The 13188-nt window shown below is 51.6% G+C and overlaps 1 protein-coding gene across 6 annotated transcripts in view; it reads right to left on the bottom strand.

Annotated features, from left to right (window-relative positions):
• LRRC20 (leucine rich repeat containing 20) overlaps positions 1-12254 on the bottom strand; it is a 73074-nt gene extending 60820 nt beyond the window's left edge. The window contains exons 1-2 of one of the 6 annotated variants that reach the window (XM_036026855.1): positions 12159-12254; positions 6094-6238 (exon numbers count right to left, since the gene is read on the bottom strand). In XM_036026855.1, the coding sequence (XP_035882748.1) occupies positions 6094-6175 (82 nt within the window). In that variant the 5' untranslated portion in view covers positions 6176-6238; positions 12159-12254. Of the gene's footprint in view, positions 1-6093; positions 6239-6357; positions 6455-10518; positions 11393-11610; positions 11711-12158 lie in introns of those variants that run through there. The other 5 variants (XM_028512321.2, XM_036026856.1, XM_036026853.1 and 2 more) reach the window with 5 other exon arrangements.
• Positions 12255-13188: the final 934 nt, after the last annotated feature.

Genomic DNA, 13188 nt, shown 5'->3' with positions numbered 1-13188 from the left:
TTATAATCTTAAAAAAAAAACAGAAACAGCTCTGACTGGTGTGGCTCAGTGGATTGAGCACTGGCCTGTGAACCAAAGGGTCACTGGTTCGATTCCCAGTCAGGGCACATGCCTGGGTTGCAGGCCAGGTCCCTGGTGTGGGGCACATGAGAGGCAACCATACATTGATGTTTCTCTCCCTGTCTTCCGCTCTCACTTCGTCTCTCTCTAAAAAGAAGTAAATAAAATCTTCAAAAAAAAAAAAACTGGAAGCAATCCAAGGGTCCTTCAATGAACGAATGGATGAACAATCATGGTACACCCACACCATGTAATAATACTCTTTAGTAACAGAAAGGAACAGGCTCCTGATTCACATAAAAACATGGATGAATCTCAAGTACTTTCAGCTACAATGAGAGAAGCCAGACTCTAGATTCTGTCTGCATGACATTCTGGAAAAGGCAAAGCCATAGGACTAGGAAGTAGTCAGTGGCTCTCAGGTCCAGGGGCCCTGGGAGGGCATAAGGGAGTCTGCGGGGCGATGGAAAAGGTTCTGGATCTTGTGGTGGTGGTGGTGATTACGTAGTTGTATGTGTTTATCAAAGCTCAAGAATTATACACTGAAAAGGGTAAATTTCATTTATGTAAATTACACCTTGCTAAAATAAATAACATATCCAGTTGAGGGACATTCTACAAAATACCTGACCAGTGCATTTCAAAATGTCAAGACAGGCCATCAGAAGCAAGGGAAGCCTGAGACACTGTCACAGTTAAGAGGAGGCTGAAGAGCCATGACAACTAAATGTGATGTGACAATCCTTCAATCAAAGAGGGCTGTGGGTTCACCTCGAAGGAGACCTGAATGAAACATGGGCTTCAGTGAACAATAGTGTATCATTTTCGGTTCACTAATTACAAAAGATGTGCCAAACTGATGTAAAACGTTAATGACAAGGAAACCATGTGTGGGGCAAATGGGAACTCTCTTCACTGCACAACTCTTACAAATAGGATACTGTGCTTAAAATAAAATTATAATTTAAAAGCCTAAATAAAGAAATTAATTAGGCGTGGATCACGGGGGTGGGGGGCTCATTAAAATGCAGACCGCCATGCCCCACCCTCAGAGATTCTGTTTTCAGAGCTCTGGAGTAGAGCCCACGAATATGCCCATGGCCCTGATGCAGGCAGGACCCACCCTTCAGGAAGTCCTGTGGAAGAGGGACTGACAGGGGACATCTGCCCTATGGGGGGCTGTCCCCGCCTTCTCAGTACCACCTAAGACATCTTAAATGACCAGGCAGATATCAGCCTCTGATTATTTCCCACCTTTTCTAGGAACACGTAGGCCAACTACCATTCCAGCGTGAGAAGAGAGGCGAGTGTAAGGGTGGGAGGAGGGAGTTGCAAGTTGCTCATATCTGCTTCCCTCACCCCTTAATGGGGGCGGCGGGTGCCTGGGGAAAGGCAGGCTAGGCACCAGGCACACCTCTGATGAGCCCCGGCTCCACCCCCAAACAGCTGTGTCACCAGCAAATCACTCTCACCCTCAGCCTTAGTTCCAGCACCTATAAAACAGGGCAACTGCAAAAGCAACTCGTCCTAGGACACCAGCTGAACACTCTCAGGCTACAAAACACCTAGAAACAGTGGAGAGAAAATGCCCCATGCGTTAGCTTCTCCATCTGTTAAATGAGGATGTTAATATTACCTGAGTCACGGGGTAGTTGTGAAGACTGAGTCCAAACCGGTAAAGTGCTTACAACGATCAGAGAAAATGCCGCATAGAAAGAGAAAGGAAATACACGACAGTGATGGAGGCAATGCATGTGCAAGCCCGAGAGCAATTCTAGACAAAACAGCCTTTTGTCTAGAATTTTCTAGAAATGAACACAGACATGAGTCCTCAGAGTCAGAAAGTGAAAAATACAATAGAAAAGACGGAATGAGATATCAAACATCTGAGCCCGTATAGACCCTGACACACAGTAGGCCCAGATAAATCCTGGGTCCATTCCTCCCCAGCCCACAGTGGTCTCCTTCCCATCTCTCAGCTGCCTCTACCCCAGCCGGCTGTGCCCGCCCTGCCCGCACTCTCCCAGGACTTTCCAAATCCCGCTCCTCTGTCCCCCACAAAGCACACAGCAGACTTGGGATCCCCTCCCCTGGAGGTGAGTGGGGTGCACAGTGGCCTGGCCTGATGGTCCACGGCACAGACATGCTGCTATAGGAGGCCAGGGAGGGAAGGGTAAGGTCAATCAGACCCCTCAGGGATGCGAGGACCAAGGGAAGCCCAGATGGGCATGAGACCTTTACAGAGAGAGAGCTAACGTGGGGGGACAAGGTACGGACAGAGAAGAGAGCCAGGTTCAGGGAAGGTGCAGAGTCTCCAGCTCTTTGACAGCTGGTAGGATGAGGCTGAGGAGGGGGGAGGGGCTAGAGAAGGGGGAGGGGCTAGAGGAAAGCAGCTTCAACTCAAGCTAAGGGGCATCCCAGTGGCCAGGTGGAAAGGAGCCCACTTCTCAGGCGGTGAAGAGGCCGGAAGGAAGCGGTGACTAGGGCTGGGATCCAAAGCTCAGGTTACAGGAGGAGCAAACCTGGCCCAGGAGGCACACCCACGAGCACTGAGGGAGCACTGTGACGCGCACCAGGGTGACCTGCCTGGGTAAGGTGAGAACCAGCCTGTAACTGAGCTCTGCCCAGCCCAGTCTCTAAAGGCTCTCCCCCTCTGCAGCGAGACACCTGTGGCTGCTCCACTGCCACCCCCCTGGGCCCAGGGCCCAGGCCTGCGCACAGGGAGGCCTTGAGGGGAGCCCATTCCACCCCTGGGGCCAGGGACTTGGAGAAGGCCCTACCCCTGTCACTCTTGTCTGTTAGGAAGGAAATGTGTTTTACTTCCTTCCACATCCTGTAGTGGCAGGCGGTCCTTTCCCTAAAACTTATTCTTCTCTCTATATAAGGGCAACATGTCCATCACAGAACATTCACAAAATGCAGAGCAATGTCTTCTAACACACATTTGCAGCTTGTTTTCTTTCCTTCCACTTTTTTCTGTGCATATATGCACATTTAAGATAACTGGCATCTGACTATATACAGAGTTTAGGGTCTTTCCCCCCCCAGTTCACATTATACATGAGAATTTTCCAGTCTCAATTCAAGCATAGAATGAAATTTTATACACCACTCTTAATGGCAACAGAAACTGCATTCTATAGCTGCAACACAATTTATGGGAGAAATTTTGTGGTGCTGGTTGTTTAGGCCACTTCAGAGTGTTTGCTGTCTCACATGAGAGCCGCATCCTGTACAACTGCAACACCCACCAACACCCGGCCCCTCTGAATCATGGCCAGCCGTGGGCTGTCCGGCATGGCTGGGCATGGGACCGTGTGTCCCTTGCTGCTCTCGGACTGTCACAGACCCCATCTAGTCTAAGGTCCAGGACCCCACTGCACCTTGCACACAGCAGCTGCCCAGTATGTGCTGACTGTTTCAGCCCCAGGCCACTCAGACTGCATGGGCCTGATGAGGCCCATTTGCCAAGGGTCAGGATGGCAGGTACCCAGACTAGTGGCCATCTGACATTTTGCTTCTTCTCTGGGCACTTAAGAGGTAAGAAGGCCCCTAATGTTATCACCCAGCCCTAACTTTAAAGACTCTATCACCTCCACGACACATGAAAGACTGAAGCGTCAGCCTCACCCAAGTGATTAGAGCTTCACTGTGCTTGTGACCCTGGTGATCCTGAACCACCTGCCCCCACTCCAGGGCAGCACGGCAGGGACAGGGCCCTGGCTCTGACGTCAGATAGGCAGGATTCCAATCCCAGGTCCTGTGGTGGTCTGGCTGGGTGGCCAGAGCCTGGCTTGGGTTCCTCAGAGGGCACGGCCCTGGGCACTGCTGCGGAGCTGGTCACAGCACTCCTACCCTGCTCACACTGCTTGCTCCAGGAAGAGTATCCAGCCTTCAGCTCATAGAAATCCCCACTTGGCCTGCAGAGGCAACTGAGTTTGCCATCTCTGAACACTGAAATCTAGGCTCCTAGGCTTGACATGGCCTTTCAGGCCCTCCACCTGCCGGATGCCACCCCTCACCAGCTCCGCATGCCACAGAGGCTGCGCTGCAGTGGCCTCTCCCCACTACGATGCTGCCCTGCCCCTTCCTGGGACACCTGCCTTCTTTCCCCTGCCTCAGGAAGTCCTCTCTCAAACAGCACCTCCCCCAGGAGGTCAGAACTCCGCTGTCCCTCCCCTGCTGCCTCTCCACTTTGCCCCCTTCACACGTCTGGAGTCTGGAGGAGACCGAGCTGCATGTGTGTCCCTCTGCCCCATGACACTCTAAAGTAGGGGTTATTCACCGCAGAGATTTGTCGATTTGCACTCCTCATTCAGAGGCAGGGCAGACACCCAGGCAAGCCCCAGCTGGCTGACACGTAGAGGAGGTATCTTGTGGTGGGGCTGGAGTCGGGCAGGGGCTTAGTTCCCCACCTCATGCCCTTGAGGATGGAAAAAAATGAAAAATAACAACTGCCATTTATCGAGTTACCTACATGCCAGGCACCTTACAGATACTACAATTACTCCTAATCACCTCAATGAGGGAGACACAGTTACACGCCTACTTTATAGATGAAGAAACTGAGGCTTAGGGAGGTTAAGTAACCTGCCAAGATAGCAGGCTGGTAGGTGGCAGAGTGGGGATTCAAATCCAGGCCTGTGTGCCCCCAAGCCTGGCTCTCAACCACCACATGAGTGGTGAAGAGCCTCGAGCACTAGGGTGAGTGCAACCATATCAGTGACCAGCACCAGGTTCCAGCTGAAGGCTCCCCACAGAGACTTCCCTCCAAAATCAACAGCAGTTGTCAAATTATTTGCTGATAGAGGAGATGCTTCTCTTACTGTAGCTCAATTTGGCAAATGCCTCCACATGCTAATAAAGTACCTGACACTGCGCCAGTTCTTGGGGGGGGGGGGGCATCGCAAAAGACCTGAGGATCGTCGTCCCCTAGGGACACTGAATGGGTCCTACTGAAGAGGAAGGGAGCAACAAGTGGACAGGGTAGGATGGAAGGCTTCCTGGAAGAAGCAGTGACCAAGTTCATCTGGAAGGATGAGTGTCCCTCCACTTCCTGGGCCACCACCCTCTGACCCAGAAGCCTACATTCCAGATACACCCTGGTCAACAGCTACTCGAAGAAATGCTCTGCCTTCCCAGTCACTGGGTCTTTGCTCAGGCAGCAGCCTCCATGGAAATGCTCCTCCATGAGACAGACAGACAGACACAGACACACACAGGCACACACATCCCTACCAACCTGAGAAGTTTCTCCCTGTGTACCAAAGGCCCAGCAAACCCCAATCTGTCCATCTGCACAATCACCTGCAAGGCTGGCCGGCGTTCCCCTACTCTGGGTCCCCACAACATGCCTGTGGCTGTAAGGTGCCATTCGCATCCAGTGAGTGACACACACACAATCACACTGCATACCCCGCTAATCCTTTCACGTGGCAAGGTAGTCAATGCAGCAGATATTTATTTATGCTATGACCAATTCAAAGCAAAAAATATATAAGCTACAATTCAAGTAAAACAGTGGAATTTAAAAGGGCCTCCTGGAAGGAGACCCAGAAAAAGCCGCCTTTGCCTTTGACTCCTCATGCCCTCCTCTCCAAAGACCACAGCTAGCCAAGCCCGTGGGGCACCCCCGCAGGGAAGCTGTGAAAATTCAGTAGGCAACACCCGGCCACCAGCACAGGCCCGAGGATGGGACAACTAAGCATTGCCAGCTTCGTCATGCCGTCCACGGGCACAGACACCCTCAGAGTCCTCAGCAATCCAGCGGCGGGCAGACGACTCCCAGCGGGAGGAACCCCTCACTCAGTGCTTTTCAGACCTCTCTGACTGTGACCCATAGCAAGCCTTACGATAGTCCCCAGGATACGCGCAAACTAAACACAACTGCAGTACAAGTTCGGTGATACCCTGCTCGTCACGACGAGGGCAAACTGATACTGTCTCTTTCATCTTCTTCCTACTTCATTTCCAGACCGATTTCACAAATACTTCCGGGGGTCCTGCAGTTGGAAAGCCATGCCCCTCACTCACCCAGGGTGTCAGAGCCGCTCTCCACCGTCTCATTGACCTTCCTCGCAACTGTGGCCACCGCCTCACCCATTTTCCTCAGCATGCAGACGTGGGTGTCCTGCTGCCAGCCACAAGGCCGGTCTGCTGCTCACAAGGGGGCCTGCACCTGGGGAAGACACAGCAGCATGAATCGCCTGCCCATCGGCCAGGGACTCCCCTCTGAATCCACCCTTCCCAGGGACCCAAACTGCTGGAAGCCTCCAGGGACAGTCTCAGGCCACTCACCTCCTCCTGAGGGGACCCCAAGCCCAGGCCACATCCAGCTGATCTGCCCATCAGAGGATGGAGGCAACCTGGCCCTACTAGTTTCCTAGGAGGATCAACATGTGTGACCTCACCAGACACAGGGCCAGGGCCTGACCCAGTGGCCAGGCGGGTGTGAGAACTCGGGTGTGTGCTGGCCTGTGATTCACTTAACAGGCAGGGCAGCAGGAGGAGGTGGGGCACAGCCAACTGCAAGGAAGGGACACTTGTCCCTCCACCCCACAGCCTATGCGCTGGTGCCCTCTCCGCCACCCTCCAGGACAATTCCTCCAGCTCCGGGTTTGCCTCACCCACTTCTGCCAGGCTCTGCCTGTGTGCCTGGTCAGAGCTCACAGTCGGGCAGGTTGGTTGGTCTCTAAGAATTCCCTTCCCAAGTATTAGTATAGAGGAAAGTTACCTGTTTAGCCCGCAGACCTGTTTATCAACCTGATGCTGAATTTATCTGCAAGACCCCAGGGGAAAAGGTGGATAGGGTAGGGAAATGAGAGAAAGGAAATTGAATTACTAGAGAGAAGAGGCTTAGAGAAGGGTGAAGAGCACAACAAAAAATTATAAGGCGTTAAAGACAAGGAACACTAGAAACGCTGCCAATTCCATTTATTATAGGGAAGGAAACTGAGGCATAGACAGGGACTAAATGACTGCCCAAAGTCAAAGTGAGTAAGTGGCAATAATCAGCTCACCCCCCCTCCACACTCAGTGCTCACTTCTTTACCAGTCACCCACATCACCACTGGCAGCACCCCTCAGGGAAAATGAACTTGAGGCCAAGGTCAATGCCACACTTCACCCCCATCTAATCCCAGGCTTGCACACAACTCAAAGAGCTCAAATGAACTCAATCTGAGGGTCAAAGGCAGAAGAATGTGAGGGGCAGAGAAAAAGGAGGTAAGGATAGAGCTCAGAGCTGGGCATGTACTCAGCTTGACAGGCAGGGCAGCCAAGGCCAAGCTGGGGCCTGGCCAAGCCCACCCATCTGCTCAGGGGAGAGTTAGCAGTGAGTTCACTATGTATGTGTATCTCACCAAGGAGGCTGACATTAAAGGTGTGAAACACATGGTGCAGTGGGAAAACACTGTTTTTTGAACACAGGCCTAATGCCTATCTCTGCTATTTGTTAGTTGAGAAGCCTTGGCAACGTGTCTTAACTACTCTGAGTCCATTCCTTCATCTGAAGAGATCTAATAATAATTTCATTGGGTTCATACAAAGATTAAACAAAATATGTATACCTTTCTAGCCCAGAGCCCAGGACACACAGGTACTCAATAAATGCGAATTGAGAGGATAAGGCAATACACATGCAGGCATCTAATCCCAGTTTCATACCCATGTGACTTTGAACAAACAACTCAGTGGAACTCATCTTTAAGGAATGAGTAGAATTTTCATCTCTCCACCTCCAGGAAGTCTTCCCTGTTTGCCTCAGCCCTCAGTGTTCTTTCCTTCTGAGTTTCAGAAGCACTTGATGCCCTAGCACAAGCCAACTGGGTTGTTAATAAGCTTTTTTAAATTATACACATTTGTCTCCTCAGTTAGTCTGCAGGAAAGCAGATCTATACTGTGCTTTCCACCCGCACTTTACACCACACGCTGAAAACAGACGCCCAGCTAGCATTCCCCAATGGTGATGATGATCAACAGCCATCATTTGAGTTTCAAATCTAAATACAAGTCAACTTACTCTTATGACAAATCTAAGGCACTAATTGAGAAAGGTCATAAATTCAAATGCCAACAGTGCCAGGTACACAACGTACAGCAGGTGAGCTGTGGCAGGACAGTAGGGAATGGTGAGAACCACTGCAAACTAGACCCAACACCTTCACCACGCTACCTTTCAGACATGCCCCCAAGCCTGAGTCACAGCAATGTGCTGGAATCCTCGTGACTTAGTCTAACCCCTTCACGGAAGGAAGGAAGGAAGGAAGGAAGATAGGAAGGGGCCTGAGGACCCAAGAAGGGAGGTAAATCAGATAGATGAAAACAAAAAACCTGCCTCTTCTGACTCCTAAACCAGGTCTTCCTACCATACCATGCTCCCTCCTTTCCCCATCTCCAATATTTATCATCAGAAATCACAAACATGAATTGGGCACCTACTAGGTACAGAGCATAAAATGAAGAGGAAAGAAATACAGGAAATAGCTCTGACTTGTGATTTCGATGAGGAAGAGCTTTCTAAGAAACATCACAGAGGCCATCCTGGCCTCTCAGAGGAGGAGAAAAAGAAGGTAAATCTCCAACCTGCCCAGGGTCTATGCTAACCCTAGTGGGATTGTCTAAACTAATCTTTCAGATGCTATGCCTGCAATTCTTCTAGCTGCCACCAGGTGGGAGCAGTTGTGCCTTAGGCCGTATAACCTGTTGATGAACACTAGTCTTTAAAAATCTCACCATTGCTGGCAAGCAAATCTCACCATTGCTGGCAAGCTCAGACACCCTATTGTATGGGTCAGAGAATACATACTGAAGCAGGAACAGGAGCAAACTGTAAAGTCTGTGAGTTAGAGCAAGTAACTAGGAGGAGGGGCCCCTTATGTTCCAGAGGAAGTTCAAGGGTACAGCACAGATATGCCATAGTCCCCCAAGAGGTTCCTGCTGCCCAACCTCACTAACCAGCTAGGAAACCACCCTCCCTTGTAAAACTACCTAAAACTACCTCTCCCTTCAAGGGAGAGTTCCTTCACAAAGTTCAGCTGACAATCTCTCTCTCAGGTCAGATGATGAAGATCTGTCACTGTCACAGGCAGGGCTGTGAGTTAGGAGGGTGGCAGGGCCACATGTGGTATAAGATTCAAGACAAGGTAAGAGGGCTCCAAAACTGAGGGCAGAACAAACTTGGGATGATAGGAGTCTAGACTGTGTCCCCAAAAGGAATTCTACACGGTTGTCCAACCTCACTGAGTGCTTCTTTCAGCAGCACAGGGCCTCTCTGGTAAAAAAAAAAAAAAAAAAAAAAAAAAGCAAGAACTTATTTAGCATGTAACAGGAGCCCAGAGAGAAGGGAGGCTTGAGAAGGGAACAACAAAAAAAAACCCTCGAGGCATCTGGTCAACCCCACAAGCAGGGAGCAGTAGCAGAAAGAGCATCCCAAAGGGGAGAAACAGGAACCACCAGCCCACATGGGTCTGGTCCGGCCTTGGGTACCCAAATCTGATGGCTCTGCTGGCCTCAGCTTCTTCCAGGCACTAGAGAGCAGCCTTAGAAATTTCAGGAACAGCACTCCAAATCCTGGAGATCCTTGTGCACAGGGTTCAAACTCATACTCACACTGCTGCTGTCCCACCCAGCAACACAACCCTCTCCGCAGAGCCCCAGCTCCGCTTTCCTTAGAGTGTGCAGCAAGTCTTTACATCCAACAAACACCTACAGGGCACCTCCTACAAGGACTACAGCTACACTCTTTTGGGAAGTAAAAGTACAGAGACAGGGTATGGGCCAGAATAAGCATCCCATTGGGTAAGAGAGACTCAGTGACAGGAGGCAGAATGAGTCCGGCGCTAGCAGGGCAATGACACCGGGCCGAGGAGTATGCATGCCCTCTGCCATGAAGGCACATGGCATAGCTGGGAGGAGGGAACAGAACAAGGAGCTGAGCAGAGGTACCCACAACAATGAAAGAAAGAGGAAGACAGGCAGCCAGTCTGTCCCCAGATTACTGGGGAAGGGGGTTGAAAGCCCTTCTGTAAACCTGTCCTCTGTTTCTCTGCAAAGAGCTCTGGGGAGATTTTTGAGGACAGCAGATTTAACCAACCAACATTTTGGAAAGTTATCAGTGTTGTGAGCAGTCCCATTTGTAAAATTAAAATGTCATCTTCCTCAGTGGGTTGTTTTAAATGGTAAATGACATATAACTTCTGAGAAAGGTCTTTTGCAAACTGTTAAGCACTTCTCACACAAGGTATTACCAATAGATTATTAAACAGGTACAGTAAATTAGAATAAACTGGGTGCTAGGGGAAAAAAAGGTGCCCTGCTTTATGAGAGCTGGCAACACGGCCCCCCTGTACCTATAACCTCATTTCACCTGCACAGGAGGCTGGGAGAGGGGACATTTTTGCTCAAACCCTGACAGTAGCCCCCTGCCATGGCTCCCGCCCTCACCAGCAAGAACTCTACCTTATCTTGAGCCCCAAGATCTGTGCAAAGGAGCTGCTGCGACACGCCGTCCACACCAGCTGCTCCTATATTTAGTTACTGGTGTAGTCACTCGGGAACTTTAGAGCCTGGCAGCCGCTTGGAAGAGCAACCCGAGCCTCCTGAGCCATGCGTGAAAGCTCCCCCAACGTTGGCTCCAGCGGGTCTTCTGGACCACACCAATGGTACGGCCGATGGGGAGGTGAGAGTTGGTGGGCTGGACGGGACCCAAGTAGTCCAGAAGGCCCACTTGAAGCCAGAACACAGTTGACCCAGTTTTCCACCCAAGGGAAAGGAGCCCGCTGGGGAGTGAGCAGAAACGGCTGGCGCCTTGTTTTTGAGCCATGGGGTTCACAGCGTCTGCGCGTGCTTCCCTATAGGCATTTAAGCTTCCTCGGGCTGTGCCTCCCAGGACTGAGCAAGGTGGCCAGGCTAGGGTCCCCTCGCGTGTCTCAAGGGGCTCGCCTCACCAGCCTACCCCATCCCCCGACGCCCGCAGCCAATGGTTCCTCGTCGCGGCCCGCTCTCTCGGCAGGCGGGGACTGGAGAGAATAAAGCAGACAGAGGAAAGAATGCTATGATCAATCACAGAGGGCCGGGGACTCCCGTGCCTTCCGGGGGCCGAGAGGCACACCCTGGGGCACGCGTCTGTAGTTTCCCAAAGCACAAGCAAACACCGAAAGTGTCACTTCACTTCAGGGATGAAGTACACAACAGCTTGTCGCCGCAGGGGTGCCTCCCTCAGGGAATGGAGGCCCGCCCAGGACTGCTTCCTCGAGCTCCCCATTCCCTGGCACCGCTGCCCCCACTCCCCCGGAACCAGCCCCAGTCCAGCTGCAGTCTGCGAGCATGAGCCGGCGTGACGCTGGGCCCCTGGACTCAGCAGAAGCCGCAGCTGGTGCACCGCTGCTCCTTGCACCAGGTGACCTGGGGGAGGGGAGGGTACGCTGCAGAAAAGGGGACACTTCTCTCCCTCTCTCCCCCAGCCCCTCCAGCGCTTAGCCTCAGACTACGTTTACTTTGCGGGGCATGAAGCTTGGGGCCCGGATCCGGGAGGCTTTCTGCTACACTTACGGCGACAATGCCTCCTAGCGCCCTGCGCAGCGCAGTCACGCTCCCTCGGCCGCCGGCGGCGCCCCATACAACAGCAGCGTGTTCGAGCCGGCAGGGAGGGGCGTGTGGGCCTGGGCCCTGAGCGCTCCGCCGCCCGGCCAATCGCTGCGCAAGCACAGGCTCCGGGGCGGGAGGAGGCAGAGGGCCGGAGCCGCGCGCAACTCAGCGGCGCGGTTGTCGGTTGTCTTCACGCCGCGCCCCGGAGCGGTGCGCGGAAGGGCTGCCGCGCGCCCTCATGGGTGGATCCGCTTTGTGTGCGGCTTCTGGAGGGAAAACGCTTGGGAGGGCAGGGTGTAGACGGCAACGTAGGACTGAGACTGAGTTGAATTAGCCGGATCCGGGTACTCTTGAGAAATGTGAAAATGGGAATAGGAAACTTTTCAGGTGATAGCTTCAGGCGTCCACTCAGGTTTTTAGAGACAATAAGTCTGGCTACACTAAGTTACTTCACCTCTCTGAATCCCAATGTTCTCATCCGTAAAATCGGAATTAAATATATAAATACCTACTTCGCAGGGTCGTTGCGAGGATGTTGAAGTTGCGCAGCATGATAGCTCAGGGAAGGGAAGCTGCTTCACAGGTCTTCATTTATGGAGGACTCGCCACATGCCCACTAGCAGTCTCTATGGGGAAGATGAAAGAAATCAGGCCCCTGGCTCAACCAGTGAGGACGCCCAACGAGTCAAATGCTCTAATAAACAGAAACGTATTAAATGAGTGGGAGTCCTGAAGGAAGAACATTTAATCCTGCCTCTGGGAACTGGGGCGGTGAGATAAGGAACACGTCCCCTTGGGGATAGATGGATGTTATGGGTCGAATTGTGTCTCCCCCAAAAGATAGGTTGAAGTCTTAACCCCAAGTATCTAAGGACATGACTTTATTTGCAAATAGGGTCAGTGCAGACATAAGATAAGGTCATACTGGAGCATGTAGGGGGTGACTGGTGAGACACATGGACAGAGATGTGTCATATGACAATGGAGGCAGAGATTGCAGTGATGCTTCTACAAATCGAGGAACCCCAAGGATCATAGGCAAGGACCACATGCTGGGAAGAAGCAAGGAACAGATTCTGCCTCACAGCCTCCAAAAAGGAGGCAACTCTGCCAACACCTTGATTTCAGGCTGCTAACCTCCAGAACAGTGAGGGAATACATTTCTCTTGTTTTAAGCCAGCCAGCTTGTGGCAATTTCTCACAACAGCCATAGAAAACTAATACAATTGGGTGAGCAGGACTAAAGGGAAGGCAATTAGAAACATCTCCAAAGAAAGTGTTTCAAAACTAAATGCCTACCTGGCCAGGTAGTTCAGTTGGTCAGAGTGTCATCCCAATATGCCAAGGTTGCAGGTTCAATCCCCAGTCAGGGAACATACAAGAATCAACTAATAAATGCATAAATAAGTAGGAAAACAAATTGATGTTTCTGGCTCACTCTCTCCCTCTCATCAATGAAGAAAAACACCCTGGATGGCTAGTGTAGGCAAGGCCCTGTGTCTTAGGGTATATATACCAAGATGAATCAGACACAGAACTGCC

The sequence above is a fragment of the Phyllostomus discolor genome, chromosome 5 (genome assembly GCF_004126475.2).
Source record: "Phyllostomus discolor isolate MPI-MPIP mPhyDis1 chromosome 5, mPhyDis1.pri.v3, whole genome shotgun sequence".
NCBI lineage: Eukaryota > Metazoa > Chordata > Mammalia > Chiroptera > Phyllostomidae > Phyllostomus > Phyllostomus discolor.
Note: the sequence above shows the minus strand (reverse complement) of the source record. Positions and strands in the feature narration are given on the sequence as shown.